Source organism: Marmota monax, unplaced genomic scaffold, assembly GCF_021218885.2.
Source record: "Marmota monax isolate L192 unplaced genomic scaffold, Marmota_monax_Labrador192_F-V1.1 WCK01_AAM20220418_F8-fsc00238, whole genome shotgun sequence".
In the NCBI taxonomy this organism is placed as follows: Eukaryota; Metazoa; Chordata; class Mammalia; order Rodentia; family Sciuridae; genus Marmota; species Marmota monax.
In genome coordinates, this window is record NW_026693175.1 from 2048756 (window position 1) to 2073567 (window position 24812).

General features: G+C 49.8%; 1 protein-coding gene across 1 annotated transcript in view; it reads right to left on the bottom strand.

The window, feature by feature from the left end:
- Positions 1-462: 462 nt before the first annotated feature.
- The window catches only part of Eif2ak3 (eukaryotic translation initiation factor 2 alpha kinase 3), a 53019-nt gene continuing 28669 nt past the window's right edge, over positions 463-24812 (bottom strand). The window contains exons 6-17 of the mRNA XM_046455909.2: positions 24610-24772; positions 22347-22487; positions 21461-21583; positions 20582-20802; positions 18414-18526; positions 15819-15941; positions 13807-13956; positions 12061-12841; positions 8871-9038; positions 4020-4121; positions 2772-2834; positions 463-1522 (exon numbers count right to left, since the gene is read on the bottom strand). Of these exons, the coding sequence (XP_046311865.1) occupies positions 1346-1522; positions 2772-2834; positions 4020-4121; positions 8871-9038; positions 12061-12841; positions 13807-13956; positions 15819-15941; positions 18414-18526; positions 20582-20802; positions 21461-21583; positions 22347-22487; positions 24610-24772 (2325 nt within the window). The 3' untranslated portion in view covers positions 463-1345. The remainder of the gene's footprint in view (positions 1523-2771; positions 2835-4019; positions 4122-8870; positions 9039-12060; positions 12842-13806; positions 13957-15818; positions 15942-18413; positions 18527-20581; positions 20803-21460; positions 21584-22346; positions 22488-24609; positions 24773-24812) is intronic.

Below are 24812 nucleotides of genomic sequence, written 5' to 3' on the forward strand. Positions count from 1 at the left end.
AGAATGAAGGATAAAGGCATTGGATAAAATGCAATATTCCTTCAGGATAAAAAGCCCTGCACAACCTGCAGATCCCAGTGGCTCAGGAGGCTGGGGAGGGAGTTCACAGCCAGCTGGGCAACTGAGCAAAGCCCTGTCTCAAGAAACTGAAGGGCTGGGGACACGGCTTAGTGGAGCAGCATTCCTGGGTTCAATTCCTAGTACCAAACCACCCATGAACAAGTTAGGTACAGAAGGTCGCTCCCTCCCGAGCAGGGTCCTCTCCACATGTCCAGGCACAGGTGGGCACTGCAGATGCTGCTTGGTCATGAACCCTGTGAACTGGGTGAGGACCTGCCACGTCTTTGGAAAATCGGGTGAAAGATGCCTTCCTTGATGGCAGGGCTGTGTACACCTATGGCCCCAACCTGCACATTAGGAAATCCGTCCCTGTGGCCTGACTCCCCAAATAAGAGCCAACTGTAAGTTATTTAAAAATTTTTTATTAAATCATTTAGACTTGAAAGAAGTCACAATAGTTAACACACGTATGTGCGCTCTGTACACCACCAACCCAAATGGATTGATTTCAGAATTTTTATAAATAAAAAATAGACATTTACAGGGAAAATAAAAACATGTTATCAAGCAAGATGATTAAACTTATCTAAAATCAGTCCGGGGAAATGAACCTAAAGATTACATATGCGACATGATCAGGCTTAGTGCGTAGTGGAAGGAGGACCTGGAATATATGATTCGTTTCTTACAGAGCTTTTCTCCTCCCCGAGCCAATTGACCAGCTTACAGAAAAAGCTTCATTTTCCCTTTCATGGAGGTAAAAATACAAAGACCTCTTAGACCTTCTCTAGAGCCATTTAAGGACACAGCTACAAACAGGACCACAAAGTCACAGACATACACTGCTATGCAGTTTGTGCTACTCGACTCCAAAAGTGTGGAACCCGCATTTACCCACAGGGACAGCAGTGGGGTCAGCTTTTTAGCAATCAGTCTCAAAATCACCCTATCCCTAGAAAGCATATTTCTAGAGCAATATAGTTACCACAAAGTGGGGAGGTTTTCTTCTTCTGTATTATAAAAATATTCCCATCTCAAAGCTCTCTGTCTCTGAGGGACTGCTTCCTCCTGGGATGGAGGACGGGCCTGGGAGGCTCCACTGGCCAGTTTCAGGAGGCCAGTGGGGAACAGGGAGCAGTGCCTGCAGATAGCCCCTCCTCAGGTACCGCCAACAGGGGGTAGGCTCGGCGTAAGTCCAGTCTGACTTGGAAAGAGCAGTCCAGAATAAAATGGAGTGAAGCACAAGTTGAGTCCGCCATCGCCATGGTGGAAGGGGTGGCCGGGGCTAACTGCTGGGCTGCCGCGGGGACTTGGGTCCCGAGGAGCTCAGGGAGCGCGACCGCTGTCTGAGCACAGTCTTCCCTGGAAACTCCAAGTCCTCAAACACAGGGTCTTCAATGATGTCCGTGGCCTCGGGCCGTTCCACGGGGGTCGGAGAAAGCATGTCCCCAACCATCGCGTACTGAAATACAAAACTGCTGTGATACAAGGCCAGGCATGGAAGCTAGACAGCCCCAATGGACAGTCGTGGGGGGAACTGGACCCAGAGCCCGCGCCCAGGAAGGTGCTGTGCCCAGCTGCACCCAGCCCACATACAGTGCTTGGCCAGGCGCACACTCCTCCTGTGATGCTGTCCATGTGCGAGATACGCGGCTCCTGACACAACCACTCAGCCCTGCCCCAGGAACCCAGAAGCAACCTAGACAGCAAGTGAACTTTTCAGGGTAATTTTGAGTTTTCTAACATGAAATAAATGCATTTTAAATCATTCTTCAAGACTGACATCATCGAATTTCTAAAATTAATTCATCTTTCAACTGCATGAGAATCTACAATGCCTCAATAAAAATTTCAATTAAAATGCCAAGAGTTAGGACACGTCTCTCGAGTTTTTTTAAATTGCTGTCTTTGTTGTTGTACTGGGGACTAAGCCCTGAACCCTGTGCATGCTAGACAAGAGCTCTGTCCTGAGCCACACCCCACCCTACCCTGTTTTGAGACAGCCTCAAACTTGCAATTCTCCAGCCTCAGTTTCCCAGGTAGCTGGGATTCCAGGCGTGTGCCACCCCGCCTGGCTTAAATCCTTTAAAATGTACCATAGGCTCTTAGGAACATCCCGAGAATAGATTCATCAACTTTGCAAAATGTAAAATAACAATTTTTATCAAACATTGAATTTTAAGTCAGCGTACCTAAGTGAATTATAAGGTTCACTTTTATCCAGTGCTTTGCCATTGGACTTATGATAATGCTCAGAGATAAAGTTTGATTTTTTCCTATTTGATAACACACACTGTTCAATTTACTTCAACTTATTATTTAAGAAAATTCAAGATTTACCAGTGTACAAATTTTAAAAATGATAGGCCAGCGGGCTAGACATTAGGAAAGGAAGGACACTTCTGAAGGCCATTCTGCAGAATCTGCCCAACAGGTCTGCCCCGGGGCTGTGGCTGTACCCAGGCCCCCAGCACTGCCCAGCAGTCTCTCTCTTAAAGCTAGTTATGAGCTCTCTCACAGATCCACTAAAGCAGAACCAGCAGCCAGCGGAAGGCCTCTGGGGAGGCTGGTGGAGGAGGCTGGGCCCCACTCTTCTCCAGAGATCTGCCTTCCTCCTCCGTGAGGTGAAGAAACTGCCAGCGACTGCTACCAAGGACCCTGCTAAGTTTCTAAATGTGATTAAGAAAATAAGGGATGAGAATCACACATACCTCCCGAGGATATTTCTGAGTGAACAGTGGTGGAAACTTGAGATTTCTTACTTCAGTTAAGGTCTAGAAAGAAAGAGAAGTATTAATTTATCTTAAAAAACCTTCTGATGTGGGTGCTGGGGTAGTGTCTCAGAGGTGGGGCGCTTGCCTAGCATGTGTGAGGCACTGGGTTCAATTCGCAGCACTACATGAATAAATAAAGGCCCATTGAAAACTAAAAAATATTAAAAAAAAAAAAAAAAGCCTTCTAGAGCGTGGAACCGTTCGGACAGGGTTTCCGTTTGGCAGTAGGCGGGCCCTGGGCCTGGTGCATGCTGGGAGGTGCTGCCACCCTGATAGTGCTGATTACTTAGTTATTAGATTTTGAAAGCTAAGTATGAAAGCTGATTGAAGCGAAGCTCCCACTGTTGGGCGGGCCCTGAGGGGTGTCAGTGGAGGCTGCTGTCTGGGGTCACATGGATCTATTTCGGCCACCAGCCCAGTTCTGGGTAGGCGCACAGCGTCCATCTCCGACGTCCTGACGCGCCACACCTGTTTCAGTTCCTCTCTGGCACTTACAGGGCCTTCGTTTATTGAGCTGGGCAATGTCGTTATTTTTATTTCCTCTCCCTCCATGTACTGTATGGATGCTTGGACGGTCCTTTTGGGGAGCGGCGGGAGTCCTTCAATTCTAAGTGAGAAGCACATCTCTTCCACCAAGGCCAGAAGCCAACAGGTGCAAAACTGACCATGAGGAAATGGTGACCAGAGCCTGCTTGGGAAATAGGAACCATGGCTAACGGGAAGGGAGGAAGGGAGGCGGGACAGGCTGTCCCAGACCTTCACCACTCTGAAAAGCTGTGCTCGTGGTTTAGTCTAACAAGGACAAAAAATAGAAAACCAAACACCCGTGTCGTTTGCTGGTTCCTGTAAGTACAGTGTGCAGTTTCCTGTCCTCTGCCAACGTCCACCAAATTCCCTTTCCCTTGGAATCCCTTGGGGGTCCTCTGGCGCGGCACTTCCCACAGATGGACCCAGTGCAAGGTTCTGATGGGCTGTGAAGCACTGAGGCCCCAGTGTGAACAAGCCATCCAGGGGCCGTTGAAGGCCAAGCTTTACAGGGAGCAGACAGTGGAAAGTGCTTCCTGGGTCACCCGCTTGACCTCTCCTGCCCCTACTCCTCTGCTGGCAAGAAGACTAACTTCTTCTGTAACTTCCTGTAAACCTCGTTTTCTCTTTCAACCTTTTTTTGGGGAGGGGGACACTCACCTGGACTCTCTCCATCTGAGTGCTGAATGGGTACAGCAGTTCAAACAGAATCAGGCCCAGAGAGAAGATGTCCACCTTATGGGAGTAGTTGTTCCCATGAATCTGAAATCCCACAAAAGAAATCTCTAATTAGCAGAGGACAGGACTGTCATGGTTTGATTGCAGATTCCCAGCGTTTACTCCGCAGTGCAGGGTAGGAATGGGAGGAGGGCTAATCCCCTCCCCTCAGCTCGCCAGGGGCACTCACAACACTCTGCACTACAGAGGGAAGCCCAGGCCCAGGAGATATGCATCAGCAAGGCCAGCAGAACCCTGGAGCCGGCTGCTGGACAGCAGCCCCAGGAGCCGTCCCACTGCCCCAGGTGAAGATTTTCAAAGCAAGTGCTATCTCAAGCCCATCTCCCATTTGCAATCATCTCTGTCCTCACCCATTTTTATGAAAAAATCTCCATTACTCCAAACCATTCATCGACTGTGGTCAGCCCTCATTAGGAGCTTAATTACCCAGAGCCACATTCTTGGCTGCATTTTTTCATGTGCATATTCCTTACTCTTCACAGCTAGGTTGTGAAGACCCAGGGGATAGCTGCTTCTGCATTCCCTGAATTCAGCAGGCTGAGTACAAGGGGCCCTGCATAAGCAGCTCAGAGGACCCATGAATCAACCGGCTGCACCCCTAAAAGAGGCCTCATTCAAATGGAAAGTGACCTCCTTGACTTCAGAGCCCTCGGACATTTCTTTGGGCCTAAGGCTTGGTGTTTAGAAAGGGCCCTGAGAAGGGCAGGAAATGCTCCTGGCCTTGCTCCTGGGGGCGGAGGAGGGTTAGGCTGGAGAGGGCTTCTCAGCTTCCCCTCCACACCCCTCCCGAGCAGCCCAACTGCCTGGGCTCCAGAAGAGCAGTGGACAGTCCCCAGGACACCACCAGTGGCGCCTCCGTCCCCACTTCCCAGTGACTGTAGTGATGGGAACCCTCCCTGGGCTTGGGAGCCTCACAGAGAATGTGTGGGAAACAGGCCTGCAGGGGACACGGGGGACCCCACACACAGAATCTGGATAATGGGAACAGAATTCCCAAATTCTGGGAAGCAACCGGGCAATGAAAGCTCCTGGCCACGTCAGGTCCCCAACTATCTGTCCACCTGGGCAGATGGAATTGAGCTGGATCTGGGCACAACAGTTACCCAGGTGACAGTACCAACCACAGAGATGTCCAACACGCGTTCAGCACACTCACCACAGTACTTCTTAAGAACGTTTCTTGATATAGGAGTGCTCGCATTCTAAATGTATCCATAATTTTATGGAATAGAATCCCAATTTTGTCTTCCAAAATAAGGTATGAATCTATAAGACGCATACACACACACACACACACACACACACACACACGGAGGAACTAACCCTGCGGACTGGGACTTTCAGTGTGGCACGCTAGGCCGGCCTCTGCACTGAGTTACATCCCCAGCCCTTAGTGACTTAATGTTTTTCTATACGTTCCTGTTTCCACAGTCCTACATAAAGGACAGATTAATATATAACATGAAGGAAAGCATTATTAATTTTAAATGCTATGAAATACATTTTTAAAAAAACCTAATGAATAATCTAAAAAACACCTAAAAAATTAGGAATTATCACAGTGCAGTGGCACACGCCTGTAATCTCAGCAATTCTGGAGGTTGAGGCAGGAGAATTGAAAGCTTAAGGCCAGCTGGGGAATTTACTGAGATCCCATTTTAAATAAAAAAAATTAAAAGGGCTGGGATGTAGCTCAGAGGTAAGCAATCCTGGGTTCAATTCCCAGTACAAAAAAACAAAAATGGTATCATTTCCAACCTCCTAAATAATAATCACTTTTAAAAAACGCTATTAAAATCTCTGTAGTGTTAGCTGTGATGTGGGCTGATGAACTCCAAATGCAGAAGAGCCCAGAATAGGTGAAAGTTCGTTCAAGGTCCCCAGTGACTATGAGTAGCGTACGTTTCGTCCACTCTTTCCTCGGGCTGCAACGTGCGTCCACAGCACTCTGAGATCTTACAGTTCTTTCCACCAGGACAGGTCATTTACTTGGACCAACAGACTTCTTTTTCTATAAAGTTGGATACTTTGCAAACAACCAAAATATGTATAACAGGCTCTTATAAATTAAAATCTTGCTGTACCCTTTCTGATTTATTTTTCTTTCCCTTGCTTAGATTTGCTGAGGGGATTCCTTCTCACATCTACACACTCGGCCCGGGATGCTGTTCTAGGTTTCCCGCGGCTCCTCCCTGCCTCCTCCCAGCCTCCTGCCAGCCACAGCATGTTTACCAAAGCCTCTCAACACACTCCAAAAGAACCTGGGGAACCTGATGGATTTCAACATTTCTCACTTCTTTCATTAGTTTCTTAATATTTTGACGGTTTTTCCTTCATCGTTGGCCTGGCACTTATGTAGGGTGGTTTGCCAACTAGCAAAAAACAGAAGCAAAAATAAATAAAAACAAGATAAATTAAAAATCAAAACAAACCGCCATCACCTCTTCTCACTGCACGGTGATCAGAGAAAGCGGGTTTCTGTCTTCCAGCACAGACGTGCCCTGAAGCATGAAAGTACCCGGTTCATTCATCGCAGGGACGGTCCCTGTTACCTGCGCCTCCTTACACCAGCACAAGCCCAGGCAGCCCTGCCCGCCGCACTGCCCACTGCACTGCCCACCTGGCCTTTCACCTCCTACCCAGCTAGAAATGCCTGACTCCCTGCACGTGAAGGAGCCCAGGACCCACCCGGGCTCCCAGGCCACAGACCCTTCGGGCTGCGTGCTGCTCCGCGTCTTCTTGGGCTGAGCGCTGCAGAAAACCAGCTCCCAGCCTCAGCCTGTTTTTCTGACCTAAATGCTTACTCCACTCTTCCTATCTTTGAAATCCGTCTATACTTCTGGTTCTTTAAAACACTTTTTCATTCAAAATATTTAAAACACGAAAAATTAATATTTGAATAATGGGAATGAGTCCAATAGCGTGAGAGTGAGACAGAGTCCTGCTCTTCCAAGGCAGTTCCTATCCTGGGCCTCTGATATAAGCTAATCCACTGGTTCTCAAAGTGCGGGCCACGGGTCCTGGGAGCCTAGCACCCATGTGGAGGTCCGCAGGGCAAGACCGTGCGCACAGTAACACCCACACCTCTGCCTTTTACTACGTGGACCCCCACCGACCCCACCGGGTGGGAAACGGACCCTGGGAAAACAGGTGGCATTCAGAAAGTCCTCGCTGAGCGGTAAGAATAACTACGTGTACTACATCCTGACCCCGTGGCCATCTGGACACTACTGAGAAAGTGCTGCTGCTTTCCAATCATCTCCAAACGACAAAAGAGCACATGCAAAATCATGTATGGGCAGAAACTCTGCTCAAGGCACATGATGGACCAAGGGGCAGTAAAGTAACTGTGAAAACCCAGCTTTGGATTCCATGGTGTAAATGACTTTTTCTTTTTGGAACTTGGGATTGAACCCAGGGCATTTACCACTGAGCCTCATCCCCAGCCCTTTTTATTTTTTTGAGACAGGGTCTCACCAAGTTGCCCAGGCTTCTTTGAACTTGTGATCCTCCTGCCTCAGCCTCCCGAGTTGCTGGGATCACACGTGGGTACCACCCACCATGCCTGGCTCATATGACTCTTAAGAAACTATCACTTGCATGCATGGTGGTGCATACCTGTAATCCCATGGGTTGAGAGGCTGAGACGGGAGAATCACGAGTTCAAAGCCAGCCTCGGCAATAGCAAGGCACTAAGCAACTCAGTGAGACCCTGTCTCTAAATACAAGATAGGGCTGGGATGTGGCTCAGTGGTTGAGTGCCCCTGAGTTCAATCCCCAGTGCCAAACAAAACAAAAACAAAAACCCCTAAAACTACCACCTGCTGCTTTTGCATAGTTGCCAGACATGAAATATTGCTTCCCTTCCAACTGCTCATCTGTGTGAGGCCAGGTTTTCTTCAGATAAAGAAGGAATCAAAAGCCACATGGCAGTGGCTGAGTGAAAGCAGACAGGACAACCCGGCCTTTCCTCCACGGGTTATTGTGCATCACAGTTATAGAATCCAGGGTTTGTAAGTCAGGTTATAAAGAGATTTGCAAAAATTCAAACAAATCCCACACTTCTGATTTCTGTTCTGGAAAATACTTTTTCATAAGAGTATCTTAAGATGTGATGGGCTTTATATAACTAATTAGAAAAATTTTAAAAAACATAAACAAAGGAAAGAAAGGACTGAGGGCTTAATATTTTGATGAAATGAATAAAGTTTATGAATTTCTCAGTTTTAATTTCTACTGTGGCAAACACTGATAGACTAAATTCTGTGAGAAAGAGGCACCGCTCTTAATCAATCACTCTGCTGGTGTGAACCGTCACTGAGACCAGAGGGGTGACACCGTGTGCCCGTCCCACAGAAGCCTGGTGGTGGCTCCCTCTGTGGCTCCGAAGCTCCCCAGGGCCCTGCTACCACCACTCGGCCCCCTGGGCCACTGCCTGTCACCTGCCCTGGTGAATTCTGGAAGCTGCTGTGAATCCCCAGAGGGCAGCTCATACAGCACCCCGTCTCCGCAGAGCACAGAGGGACCAGGGTGGGCAGGGTGGTGGTCACAGTCTCTCTGGGGTCTTGCTGCCCTCTGGCTCTTGTTCAGAGGGTGAGCACCTGTTTCTGGGGTGGTTACCTTGATCCACCCCAGTTCCTGGGGTGCTGGGCTGCCCGAGCACCCACCGGCTGTCCCCTTGGGTGTCAGACTTCAGTGGTGCACACTGCAGAGACAGGGGAGGAGGTCCGCGGGCATAGAACTTGCAGCCAGGCTATGAGCTGGGGGGCTCACCTGCTCTGGGCTCATGTAGAGCTTGGTCCCCACTTGTCCTGTGTGTGTGGCGTAGGATGGCATCGGGGTCAGAACCGCCGGCTCCTCCTCATCCTGGTCCATTGCAGTCACTAGCCCAAAGTCTCCCACCTTGACCACATCGTCCATGGTGAAGAATATGTTGGAGGGCTGGAAAACACAGCGGAGCACAGGCCGTGAGTGTGTGCGGGGAGGAGCCGAAGGAGCACAGAGAAGTTGCGTAAGAACCTGGGCGGGCTCCAGCACATGCCCCCTTTTTTTGTTGGGGTGGGTATCGGGGATTGAACTCAGGGGCACTGGACCACTGAGCCACACCCCCAGCCCTATTTTGTATTTTATTCAGAGACAGGGTCTGAGTTGCTTGGCACCTCGCCTTTGATGAGGCTGACTTTGAACACTTGATCCTCCTGCCTTAGCCTCCTGAGTGCTGGGATTATAGGCATGTGCCACCATAGGATATGTCCCTTTAAAACTGGCTGCTATGAATATAGAAGGTTCTCTGGCTTCAGTGGTAGACAGCCCTGGGGTACGGGGAACTGGACTTAAGGAAAATCAATTCAAACCCTGAGGGAGCCACTCCAAGGGCTCCGCAGGCTCAGTCCTCAACCTCTGCACTCCACACTCACTCTGGCCACCAGGGCATGAGGATACCAACAGCAAGCAACAGGCGCCACGCACAGTGTCACAGAGCCCCGCGGTTGAGGGTCCATCCCATTATGGAGGCCCGGAAGTTAACGCAGCCCCAGGCCACCGGCTAGTGGTGGCAGTCCTCAGAGCCGTGCTTCCCGCGATCACAGCATTTAGGGCCATCCTGGCTCAGTGGCAATTAACCACTCTGATGAATCCTTTGGTTGGTGCCAGAGAGCAGGAAGCAGGCAACCCCCTCATGGAGGGAAGCAGAGCCAGGCTGCTGTGCCCAACACTTCCGCACGACGCTTGTCCTTTCTAAACTCACATGAAACTAGCCAGCGTCCCGGGGCTCCTCCAACTCAAGGTGCCCTGCACCAAATCCACTGTTTCCTCCCTTGCAGGGAACTAACACAGCCCTTCAAATAAGGAAAAAGGGAGTCACTGAGCTCCTGAAATGGAGTCTCACCATGCTTCAAAGACAGCAGGAAGACAGCATTCTGTTCCCCAGGGGGCCTAACCTATCTTTGGAATCCCACTCCCTGCCAGGAGATGGTTCAGGGATAGGTCGGTGCCCTGGGTGTACCAGCCCAAGGTGAGACAAAGATACTTTGCCCTCCCCCCTCCAAGACTTTAAAGAAAATAGGCAGCCAAGAGCGCAGCAGCCATTCGCTCTCCAGGGCTTACATGCAGGGAGAGGCAGGAGTGGGAGGAGAGAGGCAGGTTCCAGCAGCACCACCTGATCCTGCAAGCTCTCCCTGAATCCTGCTCCTGGTTCAATCAATATAAATGCTTTTTGTTGCAAAAATAGAAAATCCAAACTAAAACGTGTGCCTCTAGGACATCTAAGGCACTGTGTGCAGGCTGTAAGCAGACACACTGGTGCCACCATGGAACCAGACACGATGTGAGTATGGTGACAGTGCACACAGATACAGGATGCACAGGGACACCGCCTCTGAGGAGCTGCGAGGCCAGGGACAGAGAGACTAGAGCAGGGCTGGAGAGGCAGGGGATATTAACTTCCTGGGTCTTTTTCTAGTACACATACAGAAAAAAAATCTTTAAACAACATTGTAGCATTAAGCAATTATTCCCCAGCATCTTGTTGACAGTATAAAATCAGAGGAATGTTCACTATTAGTGAAAACGTGACTGTCTTTCAATTTGCAGTGCATGTGTGGCAGCATTCAGGAGCATGTGGGCTGGGCTTGGTGGCCCACACCTGTGATCCTAGCAGCTGGGGAGGCTGAGGCAGAAGGATAGAAAGTTCAAGGGCAGCCTCAGACACTTAGGGAGACCCTGTTTCTACATAAAATATTAAAAAGGGCTGGGATGGGGCTGGGATTGTGGCTCAGCGGTAGAGCACTTGCCTAGGGCGGGCGGGACCCGGGTTCAATCCTCAGCACCACATAAAAATAAAGGCATTGTGTTGTGTCCATCTACACCTAAAAAATAAATACTGAAAAAAAAAAAGAAGCAGCTCTGGGTGGTTCAATCCTCAGTACCAAAAACAAACAAACAAACAAAAACAACCCATGTGTGTCTGTGAGCCAGCTGGCCGTTTGCCTGCTCTGATGCTCTGTGAGCTGCCTCCCTTCCCATGCTGCCCCTCCCTCCAGCATGGCTCTGCTCTGGACACGTGACTGGGGCAGCGCCATTCCTGGCCACCATCTGGAGCAGCAAATTGGTTAGATCACCACCAACCCAAGACAGTACTGCAAGTCGGGATTTTTTCTAATTCTTATTCCTATTATTCCCAAAGTCTGAGAAATCATTCAGGAATTTAAAAACCTACCGTGACTTCAGAAGGAAATAACTTGTATAAACAGCAACTTTGGTGCTTAAAGCTAAAGTCCGTTACTTAAAAATTAAATCGATCAAGAATTTACATTATCTTATCAGAAAAAAACATTTACATTCCAGACATCTACTCTCTATTATTGACTGCCATGAGCACGTGGAAAGCGGCAGAAATTAAGTGAAGCTTCTGGATCCTTCTATAAACGCCAGGGAAGTGCTATGCTTCAGGAAGGACTATGCAAGCGTGCAGGCGGCCCTGCGCTACCATGGCAACCGAGAGCAAGGCCAGGCTGCAGACTCGGCCTGTCCACTGGCATCCTGCCCTTCTGTACCCAGCTGCCCCTGCATCCCGACGTCCAGGAACAGGTGCACAAGTGCAGTCCCCTGCCGCCCCCCTCAGAGCCCGCTGGTGAACAGACTCCTCCCCCTTCCACGGGTTGCTCCATGACTACAGGGGCATGTTCAGGGCTGTCGCCCAAAGCACATGCGGGGCAGGCACAACTGTGTGTAGGTGAGGCTGCCCACGACCTCTCTTCTCCATCACGACTGGGGGGACAAACGCTACAGCCAGCCACACTTCGCAGTCCAGGGCGCAGGGTGGTGCCTGAGGCGCTCTACCCACCACGCGCTCACTGCCCTCGCACCCCTCCGCTCCTCCGTGCCAAGCACAGGCACGTCCGCGGGTCCTGCCCAGGACCCCAGCATCGGAGCGAAGCCGCTGTGCTGTGCTGCAGACACCCACCTTGAGGTCCCTGTGCATGAGCCCCTTGCTGTGCAGGAACTCCACGGCCTCGGCGATCTGCAGGAAGATGTGCAGGCACGCGCTCCGCTCTCTCTGCTCCAAGCTGCAGCGGCGGCTTAGCCAGTCCTTGAGCGTCTCCTTCCGGCACAACTGCATCTGGATGTACAGATACACCTTCGGGGAGCTGGGCTGCAGTTTCTCCGCCGTATTCTTGGTGAGATCTAAGCTGAGCGAGGTCGGTCTGGGAGGAGAGATGGACAGCGTGGCTTCGGAAGACGACTTGCTGCTGGAGTACCTGAAGGTGGCCACTCGGTGAGCACAGAGGCTGCTGACATGCAGGCGCTCGGCCCTGGGCTCCTCCCTGCTGGATGCGTTGTCACAGCCAGAGTCCTCGAACACGATGGAGGAGGAGGTCCTCTCCCTGGACCTCGTGTGGGTGGGCGCCGCAGAAGGACACAGCTCGAAGGAGTGCCTGCGGCCACTGCCCCCTGTGGTGCCACCCTCCACGCCACGGTCTGCGGGGCAGCGGTCCCCGAGGCTGCAGGCCGTGGCTCCCGATCCACTGGCGTTGCCGTGGTCCATGTCCGAGAACTCTAGTGGGGAAAACTGGCTCCCGGAGGAGCTCGTCTGGCCGCAGGAAATCCCCACCGAGAAAGACGCGCTTCTCCGGGGCGCAGGGGCGATGATCTCAATGTGCTCTTTGGAGGAAAAAGGGTCCATTCTGCGGATCTTCACGGAAGGTGCGTCCAGCAGGCTAGGCGAGCTGAGCGGCCAGTCCGTGCTGCAGGGGTAGAAAGGCGAAGGTGGGCACACAGCAAGGGAACTGGGCTGCCCTATGGAGAGGGCTTCGCCCAGAGGAAAGCCACGGCCACAGGAGCATGGAGCCAGAGCAGCCCTGGCCTTCCGTGAGACTCGAAGGAATCCAAGGACAGGGCTCTGGAGCGTCTGAGGCCCCTGCCCAAGCTCCCCCGCCACTCTCAGCACCGGGCCCTTCCCTGGGCTGCCTACTCCGAATCTCCGTCACTGTAACAGGGGCCTGGCAGGGGTGCAGGAGTGTCACCAGGTGTGCGGAGGCCACCTACATGTGCTTTTTTTTTTTTTTTTTTTTGGTACCAGGGATTGAAGATGGAACCAGTGGTACTTAACCACTTAGCTGTATCCCCAGGCCTTTTTATTTTTTGAGAAAAGGTCTTACTAGGTTCTCAGGTTGGCCTCAAACTTGCGATCCTCCTGCCTCTGCCTCCCTAGTTGCTGGGATTGCAGATGTGGGACCACCTCGCCTGGCATCTCTGTGCCTCTCGAGCAGTTGTTGAGGGCCCTCCTCCTAGCACAGGGCAGCTGCCATGGGAAGTGTCTTCAGGCCACTGTGTTTATGTGGGCTTTTTTTTTTTTTTTTTCCCCCTACAAATAGTTTTAAACTATTTAAAAGGGAGTTATAAATTGTTAAGTGCTCAGAGAAAAACTAATTTTAAAAGCTTTCAACAAAAGAATGAAGAGAAACAGAAGCAGCTAGTGCCTCAGACAGAGAAGAGTGCCATAAATCCCTGATCACAATGCAAAGGGAAGTACAGACCCAAAGGCTAACAAGAGAGATCTCATTCAACAGGGGTCAGAGAACTTTCCAGACACAGCACAGAACTACTGCTTTTCTCTTAAAAAAACAGACAAACAAACCCCTGAACTTAAATAAATAAGCAAAACCTGGCCTAAAGGAGAACCCGAGTCCTCAGTTCGGGGCTACCATACCTCTCGTCTTTGAGCCAGATGGCGTCCATCTTCTCCTGCCACTCCTCTGGGGGGGCCTCCAGCCAGGCGTTGAAGTACCTGACGATGCCCGGGTGCTCTAGCTTGGCCAGGGCCTTCACCTCCCGCATTACCTTCTCTCTAGCCAGTTCCCTGAAACAGAGGGAAGACAGCACTGAGCGTAGTCCGCATCCGCTGAAATATTCAATTCCAATATGGAAACAAAACAATAAAGCAGAAGCCTCCTGGAGTCCAACATGAGGGACAGACAGGTCAGCCCAGGGTGAGTTTAAAGCTGTGTAGTAAATTCTGCATTAAAAAACACTCACCTCTGTTTAGCATTTCTCTCCCTCCTGGGAATCAGTACCACCAACACAACTGCCACCTTACTCTAGTCAAGCCCTTCTGACTAGCTGAAAATGTGTCACTGCTTAAATGTTTGCTCCCAAGAGGGAGGAGTGGGGAAGGGTGAGGACTTGCCTAGTTCAGTGAATGTTTGTACAGAAAGATATGGAAATGTAAATAGATGCCACACCTCGAAGAATGCAGATACCCACGGAAATATGCTGGTGTGTCAAACAAAGGAATCAGAAATGGACCACTTCCCCAGGCTTGCCTGCCTGTCCTTCACGAGAGGCTGTTTAGGAAGATAATCTTGCTTACAGCGTAACTGAGAGTGTGCACACACACACACACACACACGCATGCACCCATAGTCACAGGCTTTTGTGAAGCTCCTACATGGTGCCTGGCACACACGTACATTTAAACTACTCAGAAGTTATTTAGCAAAAGAAGAGTACCAGTCCCACAGTACCCAAGCCATCCAATTCCTATGTCACTGGCAGGTGTAAACCTGTCACCACCAGTAGAGTGTTGCACAGCAATCCAGAACCAACAAGAGCCGCCACAGAGGTGGATAGGGAGGTGTCACGGGAAGTCTGAAGCACACACGTTCAGAGCCAGGAAGCACTAGAGCATTAGGAGACGTAAAAATGTACAGACTCAGCAAATCCACAGCACTTGTTCTAATAAAGACCACAGTTTGATTTCTATTCATTGCATTCTTAGTTCTTCTGTTTGTGTAAATGAAGCAAACAAAACCTTATATATTTTCTAGGGAAAAAAGTTAAAAATAAAAAAGATGTGGCCAAATTTAGACATAAGACAAATATTGCAAAGCATTTTTTGAAATTATAAATTCTTTAACAATAAGAAATGTTTAAACAAGACATGGCACTATGTACTAAAACATTGTACTATGACCAAGCCATACCTTAAATATATTTTAGCATTTAAATACGATGCTCTTAATAACCTGGGAGTGCTGAAAATTTGATGGAGGAAGAAACAAAAAACTGTGTGTTGGTACTAAACAGAGACTGAGAGAAGCCAAAGGCAAGACTGAATGCTAGTGGTGACCATTATGGGGGAGAGAATATAATACCAATAGTTTTTAATTCCTTCTCTGATTAGTATTGTTTTGTTTTTTGGTGGTGCTGGTGATTGAACCCAGGGTCCTACACATGCTAGGTGAGTGTTCTACCACTGAGCTACACCCCCGCCCCTTATTTACTGTAATAGTCAGAGGTGTTTTAAATGCTGCAGTCTGGGGCTGGGGCTCAGTGGCAGGGCTCGCCTACCATGTGTGAAGCACTGGGTTCAATCCTCAGCACCACATAAAAATAAATAAAGGTTCATTGACAACTAAAAATATTTTTTAAAAAATAGGAAACAAATGCTACAGTCTGTTCAAGTCTACTGCCACCACCTGTCCTGTGGGGAAGTCCGGGAGCGCACTTCCTGAGCAGGTGTCCAAGTCTATGGTCACCACCTATCCTCATGGGGAAGTCCGGGAGCGTGCTTCCCAAGCAGATGCAAAGCCCGCGGCACAGATATGGCCTGCAGCTGGCTGCCCGGCAGCACTGGCCGAGATGTGGGCAGCCAGGACGGCTGTTCTCTCCAGAGGCTTGGAGCACAGGAGGGACATTCTGCAGGACTCAGGTGTCCACTACCTGTTGGGGAGCCGGATCCTCTTGATGGCATAGTCGCAGTCATCCACTTTGTTCCTAGCTTCAAAGACAACTCCAAAGCCCCCACGGCCCAGGCACTGCACCGGCTCAAAATCCGTCAGATAGCTGAAGAAACAAAAGGTTGAGTTTTAAGAAGTCGGGAGTTGCTTAGAAGTCTGTAGTAAGATCAGTCTCAGTCCAACCTGATGACACGTAGAATGCGTGAGCCCAGCCAACACGCAGAACTTGTTCTAAAGAGCAGTCGGAATTCTATTAATTGCATCTGAGCCTTTCTCTTCATGTAAATGAAGCAAACAAAACCTTATATATGTTCTAGTGAAAAATAAAAAAGCTGTGTTTAATAGGGAAGCCCTGTTAATCACTCATTCCTATGGAGAACACATTTCTGATGAGTCCTACCTCATACTTTCTGTCATCTACCAAAACATCATATTCTTAGTTCTGTAACCTTCTACGTCCTTCATTTTATGCTCAATTTAAATTCATTTTAATCTTGTTTCATTACACGTAAATTGTAAGGAAAAAAATACAGTCATCCTAATTCAAGTAGTTTTTGGTTTTGGGTACTGGGCAGTGAACCAAGGGGTGCTCACCACTGAGCCACATCCCCAGCCCTCAGGGCCTCACTGAGTTGCTTAGGGCCTTGTTAAGTTCCTGGGCTTCCTGAGCTGCTGGGATTACAGGCTGCACCCCATGCCCAGCTTCAAGTACTTTTTTGGCCAGAAATCTTTTCAGGAACCAAAGCCGTGGCAGGCAGTGTGCCCAGCCCGGGGTGTTCCTCAGCCCTCTTCCATGCAGCCTGGTCTCCTGCTGTCACTCACTGCCTGCCATCAGTGCCTGGTAGCTGCTTCCACACGTGGTGAAGCCCCGTTTGTCCTCTCCTCTTCAGCTCCCTCCGCTGGATGGCTCTCCAGGACCTGCCCGTGTACCCACGGCTCTGTGAACATGGAGCCCTGAACTACCCAACCCGACCTCCATACGCATAGTTATCTCAACGCTTGTCCTCCCGCCATGGCTCATGAGTGCAGGAAAGCACTCCTGTTTCTTTCCAGAAGTTAGGGTCTAATAACTGTGAATGCTGTGTGCACAGTAAATGTCACATCTGTGGAGAGTGCTCCCATCACGGGGGAGCGTGGCCTCCGATGCTCCACGGTCCCTGACCTGGCGAGCACCTGGGGAGTGTCATATTCCACAGCTTCACAACTGTGCTCCATGCTAATTTAGCAGCCGCCTCAGCTGGATATGGCATGTTGAGGAGGAGACTCTGCAGGTCCCAACCCTACCTGGGCCCAATTACCTTCCAGAGAACAAGGAGTGATAATCTGCATTCCTAAAAATAGCCAGTAGAGGTACTTGGTACACCCCGCTCCCTGGACGCCAAGGCCCACGAGCTCCTGTCCTGCTCCTAGGGCCACTGAGCCACCCTTCTAGACTGCCCCCCTCAGACGGTCACAGACCTTGCGAGTAGAAGCATTGTCCTGCCTAAGGTCTCAGCTGATGAATGAGAGGCTGGGATCTGAGGCCCGAGCCCAGAGCTTGCTCTCAACAGAGCCCGGGACCTGGTGGCACCAGGAAACCTCAGGTTCATCACCTTCATGGCCACCCTGTTGAGCCATCACCACGCCCCTCATAGTGGTGGAAGCAGATTCCGTTTGTGTGTGCACTGCTGACGTGGAGCTCTCCCTACCCCGGCTCTAAAGCCCTGCACTCTTTGAGTCCATCTAGACACAACCCCCATGGTGATGCCTTCTCACCCACCATAGCCAGCCCCAGCCCAAGCTCACGGCTTCCCCCAAGTGTTCATGTTGTGCCTTGAGGGATGTCCCCATGGACTCTGCCCTTCTCCAGGGCAGCTTGTCACCCTGGCAAGGGCTCTACAGCCCAGTCTATCCACACTGTACAGCATACAGCCCTGCCAGCTTCAGTGTGCAGTATGAGGGGTCCTGTTCTGCCTCTCACCGTGCAGGCGCTGACAGCCACCGACCTACAGCTGGCATCTGCACTAGCAAGGGCACAGGAGTGGCTCTTGCCAACTGTGTGTCACTGGGTCAACTGTGTGCATGGAATTTGGCTGTCTTACCCCACCCCCACTTAGCTAGCCACCTCTCTTCTGCTTTTACAAGTACCTGTTTCATTAGTGTCCCCCCCGACCCCCTTCCTACCAGAATGAAAGAGGAAATAAGTGGCTGAGTTCAAGGAGCATCCGGAGACCTCCGTCATATTCCAACGCATCTGATAATCACCACGGGGCACCACCCAGGCCGACCCAGGTCACAGTGGACCAAACAAGAATAAGGTGCCGGGGCTGAGGATATAGCTTAGTTGGTAGAGTGCTTGCCTCGAATGCACAAGACCCTGGGTTCAATCCCCAGCACCACCAAAAAAAAAAAAAAAGAAAAGAGAATAAGGTGCCGGCTGAGATCCATACTGCTTCACGCTCACATTTCTCCCTGGGGTGCTGACCTGGGCTCCAGTGTCTCCCCGCCTGCACAGCCACCCCTCACACAGCCGCACACGACCTTGGAGGTCGGTCCACCATCAGAAGCTGCATCGCAGCCCATGCCCTCAGACTCTTACCGTGATACATATCCAGAGCTCTTTGTGTCACTCCGGCTACTGGCACTGGCCACGTCACTTGTGGAATCATATTTGTTTTCAGTTTGACACTGAGTTTCAGATTCTTTCCTTTGCTGATAAGGTAAAAAACAGAATCACTATCAGTACAAACCTGAACTCAGTCGGCTACGATCTCAGATTATAAACAAAATCACTGTCAATACAAATCTGAACTCAAGCCGGCTACGATCTCAGGTTATAAACAGCATCGAAAAATAAGCAGCTGAGAAAAATAAAGTCAATATAAAAGCACCACATACAGCATTTCTCTTTATCATGCTTAAAAAAAATAAGCTCATCTTCCAGCTGCCATGCATCTAGTCTGTTTCTACCATGTCGGCATGTCACCTGTGCGTTTAACAAGCAAGCAGGCGTAAAGAGAAGGGGCACACGTGGGTATGGACCGGACTCCAGGAGGCGAGGCTCACTTCTTCCCTGACCAATTTTGTGGAGGCTTTTTTAAAAGTGCCTCCAGCAACAGCAAGTTGAGTCTGGCACTGTCTTCACCCACCTCCCGCCAAGACCTATGGTCAAGGGGATGACTGTGGCTCCTCAGCGCAGCCACCAAGCCCTCCAACAAGTCTGTGCTGAGCTCTGTCATGCTGGCCACTGCAGGAGGACTGGGAGGATGGGGCTGGGGGTGAGCCCTCAAGGAGGCAGTCAGGCATCACCTAACACCCTCTACTGGGGGAGGGCAGTGTGTGTCCCAGAGGCAGGGAACTGACTCAGGACCCCAGAACCCCTTTCTAGCTTAGGGACATGTAGGTGTTAGCCTCCGGGGAGGGGAGAACAGGAGGCGGGTGGGGTCAGGGGCAAGATCCTCAGGAGGGTTAGAAAAAAACTGGGCAGGTAGCAGAGCAGGGGGAGGGGGGAGGGAGAAAAATGGAGGGGTACTGGTAAAGACAGCGGGGAACAGGTGGTGCACAGTGAAATGGATGAAGGTTGGTCTTTTCCCCAGCAGCCATGAGGGGTCCATAATCAGAGTTTGTTGTTGTTTTAGTTGTAGATGGACATAACACCATTATTTCAGATATTAATGTTTATGCAGTGCTGAGGATCAGACCCAGGGCCTCGCCACTCAGCCCAGCCCTGCACCAGGGTTTTGAAGCAGCCAAGGCAGCAAGAGCTAGGTGCAGCCAGGAGGGACCAGGGCCGCGTAGGTCAGTGTGAGCAACTTCAGTGTGAGTGTCTGCTCCAGGGAATCAGAAACTAGGAGATGGAGAAGACCACAAGTTTTAAGATATTTAGGAGGAAGAGGATTGGGGACCGATGAGAGTGCAACTCTGGCCCTGGTGACTGTGGCTGAGCATTTCACGAGGGAAGAGTGCCCACAGCACCAGGTGGAAGCAGTGTGAAGCAGGCCGCCTGGGGTCGGTGCTGGGGGCTCCATGGCTCCTACTGGGAGTTGCTCTGGAGGGAGCAGGGATATAGGGTCATGTTCATAAGGTGCTTGGAGCACCGGGTGGGGCTCAGGGCTGGAGGTCCCCTCCCAAGCTACAGGTGGAACCCAAGGCCCCAGGAAAGAAAAGACTGTAACTTGAAAGTTATTTCACAGTCTACTGTGACTGTAGACTGTGAAATACAGAGAGGAGGTACAGGAAGGTGACCTAAAGAGGCGGAGGACAACCTGAGGACCCACACATGCCCAAGCAGGGGAAAGCAGTGCCAAGGGACTCAGGCAGGGGAGGTGGCAGGAAGGTGTTCAAGGTGTCAAGGGAAGGATGGGAAATGCTCACCCACTACATTTAAAAAGATTTTTCCAGAGCCCAGGCGAGAGCAGCCACAGAGGCATGGGAGCAGCCAGACTGCAGCGGGCTGAGCAGGGAGAGGGGGTGCTGGAACGACGGCACCAGAGTCAGGAGCACAGGACAGTGTCCCATGGTCATAATGGCACTGCCAAGTCCTTACTGTCATGTCTTCCACTTCCAGTGCACAAGCACCATGTGGAACTGGGTGCAACAGCAAGCTGGCTGCCGCGACCTGGGAGCTGCAGGTGCCGCGGAGCCCAGTGCGCAGGCGCCAGAGCGCAAGGCCCCACAGCGATGGATAGCCAAGCAGTGCGCCCCGCAGCGCCTTCTCGCGGCCAGGTGACGCGTCCCGCCCCAGTGCAGCCAGCTCCGCCCGCTCACCCTGTGTGGCTGAGGGTGGAAGAGCCTGCGCACGATGAAAGTGGTGGCCACGATGCAGAACAGGATCGTCCCCACGATTTCCTTCCACCAGTGCAGGAGGAGCACCGGGTCCTTTCTGCGGACATTCTTGGGGTAGCTGGGGCTGTCCAGGAACCTGACGGTGATCTGCGTGCTCCGCCTGCTCCGCTCCCTCTTGTAGTAGGGCAGGTAATACCCGTTGTCTTTAAAGCAAGCATTGAAGGGCTTTTAGAATTTAAGATGAACCCAATAAGCCGTCTTTCTCAGACTATCCATTGTCCACAACACCAGTTCCTTTAAAAATTCATCTCTCCTCTGGTCAAACATCTTCCTTTGCCTTACTTTGTCTTTCTTTGCAGTGCTATCCTTATGCATGGCAGGCAAGCGCTCTACCACTAAGTGCATACCCTAGCCTTCTTTCTCCTTAAATACGGGCATTTTCCTTTATAACATAAGCATCTTAAGCTTTTTTTATAATAAACAACATTAGAAAAAAAATTAATTGGTGACCTCATTACTAATTCAATCCTTTAAATGCAAGAATTAGTGCTCAAGATTTCTTTTTCTTGGAGGTGAGGGTACTAGGATTGAAAACAGGCATTCTACCACTGAGCTTCATCCCCAGTCTTTTTTATTTTATTTTGAGGCAGGATCTCACTAAGCTGTCCAGGCTGACCTTAAACTTATGATCCTCCTGCCTCAGCCTCCCAAGTAGCTGGGATTATAGGTGCATACCATTGTGCTGGGCCCAAAATATGCCCAGCTCCAATCAACCTCCTTTCTTTTTAATTCTATTAATTAATTTCAAGTCATAAAACATATAAAATTCGGTATTTTCAACTCAGGAGTAATCACACCTACCATATGGATACTGCAAGATTGAAAGGGCACCATTGCTGTACTCTTCGTGAGAAAACTTGTCATTACTAAGGCATTTGTCAAATTCATCAGAGCCCACCAGGACAGGGGTTCTGGAAGGGGAATCTGAAAGAAAATGAGAAAACATTAACTGTTATGCCACTAATGTAAAACGCATGTGCCATCCATTGGGTAAGCCAACGTTCAGGTCAGACACATGTCAAACACCTGGCCCAGGGTTCCTGCCCCCCACCCCCAAAAGCAATGTCTGACGAGCCATCTGGAGAAGCAATGGAAAGACACACAGAGGTGGCTCATCACTTGAGCCCAGCTCATTACAGGCCTCATGGTGTGATCACCAGGTGACCTTTTATGCAAATATTCTTAATATGTTAGCCATGCATGGTGGCCCATGCCTATAATCCCAGTGGCTCAGGAGGCTGGGCCAGGAGATTTGTGAAGTTAAAAGCCAGCCTCAGCAATAGTGAGGCCTTAAGCAACTCAGTGAGATCCTGTCTCTAAATGAAATACAAAATAGGGCTGGGGGTGTGGTTCAGTGGTCAAGTGCCCCTGAGTTCAGTCCCTAGTACCAAATTATGTTTGTATATGTGTGTGTGTGTGTGTATGTGTGTGTTAAGAGCTAAACATTAGTTTGGCAGAGTCAGTGAATAAGAGTTTTTCTTAGAGAAATAGTTTATTAATATTTACTTCTACAGAAACAACTGCTGTTTCCAAAAAGAAATGCTCTAAGTGATAATTAAATATCTGAAATGCCTTCCCAATTTGTTGGTAAAATATAAAGTATGCAATAATTCTTATCTCTGCAGTATTCAAAATTAGGGCAAAGACAGGGTTAGGTCTCAATATATAAAATGTGTAATTCACTTACGGATTAAGGGTTTCCATTTGATTGTTGGCAAAGGAATAATCTCATTTCCACTACTGACAGACTCCAAGGCCTTGGGATTTGCAGGAAACTTTTCTGAGATTCTCACTGATGACTGCAGGTACAGCTGGCCTCTGTACATTCCTGAACCAACAGAACACTGTCAATCAGGCAAAGATGTTTTTAAAAGGTTCACTTTGATTAATAAAATTAGATCAATTCTAGTCGTCTGCATGCTACACAGCAATCTTCAAAGAAGAAAGATAGATGGCTGAAGCCTCAAATTCGACTCAGTGATTCTCAGCAGCAGGCTCAGGCCCGCACCGTGCTTCTCGCCCACTCAGCACATTGCAGAAATCACAGGAGAGCTGCTGCCGTGGGAAGTCCAGACCTAGGACATCCCTGCATGCTCACCAGACAGCTCCCCCCAGTTCAGCAGAAACCCGTGGACACTCAGCCAAGTACTCCCACAACACATGACACGTTCTCTCCAGATCCTTGCCTTCAACCCTGAGTGAGGGTGGGGCGCACTGGCAGCACTCATAGGATCCCGAGTGCTCAATGAGCCACACTTCTTCAAGTGATCGGATTCAAGAGTTTTAAAAAATTTCTATATTAAAACCTCTTTTTCTTTTTTTCCCAAAACAGACAAATAACTCTTCTTTTATCATTGGTTCTTTTTAGTTGTACATAACATCAAGATTCATTGTGACATAATTTTAGATGCTTGGAACATAAGGAGCTCTCAGTCCCCAGTACTTCCCCTTTCCCTCCCTTCTCCTTCCCCACCACCTTCCCTCGACTCCACGTGACGAGCCAGTAGAATGTGTTGGACATACCACACATACACACTTGCCAGTAGTGTGTGTTGGACATACCACACATACATGCGTGCTGGTAGAGTGTGTTGGACATACCACACATACATGGAGCACAGCGTCCCCTCTTGTGCTTGCCCATGATGTATAGCTACCTGATTGTGTATTCGTATGTGGACGTAGGAAAGTGATGTCCGATTCATTCTATTATCTTTCCTTCCCCCATCCCCTCCCCCTTTATTCCCTTTGTCCAATCCAATGAACGTCTATTCTTCCCCACCCCCATATTGTGAGTTAGCATCCACATATCGGAGAGAACATTCAGTTTTTGGTTTTTTGGGTTTGGCTTATTTCACTTAGCATGTCAGTCTCTAGTTCCGTCCATTTACTGGGAAATGCCCTGACATTCTTCTTTAAGGTTGGGTAATATTCCATTGTGTATACATACCACATTTTCCTTATGCATTCACCTTTCGAGGGGCACAGGTTGGTTCCATAGATTAGCCATTGTGAACTGAGTTGCTATAAACATTGATGTGGCTGTGTCACTGTAGTAGGCTCATCTGATATTAAGTCCTTAAAGGCTCTTCCTTCCTTCCTTCCTTTTTTTTGATACTAGGGATTGAACCCAGGGGCACTCTACCACTGAGACACAACCCCAGCCCTTTTTGTATTTTATTTAGAGTCAGGGTCTCACTGAGTTGCTTAGAGCCTCACTAAGTTGCTGAAGCTGACTTTGAACTTGCGATCCTCCTACCTCAGTCTCCAGAGCTACTGGGATTAGACGTGTGTGCCACTGTGCCCAGCACTCTTAAAGGCTTTTTCAATTGCTGAGAGGCACCCCAGATTTTTTTTTCAGATTAATTACATGTATGCATTGAAGAAAAAAAAAATCCTAATTTTTTTTTTTGGTGGGGAGGCGGGTAACAGAGGATTGAACCCAAGGGGTACTTCACCACTGAGCCACATCCCCTTTTAAATATTCTATTTAGAGACAGGGCCTCACTAAGATGCAGAGGCTGGCTTTGAACTCGAAATCCTCCTGCCTCAGCCTCCCACCTCACTGGGATCACACGCATGTGCCATGATGCCCAGCTAAAAATCCTAATTTTTCAGGGGAGAACAGACTGATACAGAAGTGAACACAGACGCAGTGGCAGATGGGAGTAAACTCTAAGGCTGTGTGAGGAACTTTACACCATGCCACACAAGAAGAATATCTGTAAGCCTTTCTAATACAGGTCTTGGATGAAAAGAATGTACTGGGGTAATTAAAGGTTTCAGATATGGACAAATGGAGAACAGCTGGAATGGAAATCAAGGTACACGTCTACCGGTGATGTGCCCCTGGATTGTGCTCAGGTTGGACCATAACAGGCTGTCCACTGTATGTGGGAAGACACTCTCGTGGTCCCTGAGGGCCCCGCCAGGTGAGGGACGGCACTCACCCAGGTACACGCTGCTCTCCGTGGCTCCGCGTGCAGCTTCCACGATGTCCTCCTCATCCTCTAAAACCTCTTCTGTAGACGTGTAACTCGTGTCGTCAAAGAGACTGATCGGAATGACTTTGCCATCTCTGACCAACCAGGCAGAGGCGATCGGAGTACAAAACTAAGCAGAAACAGAGAAGAGACACCAAGGATTCAGATAG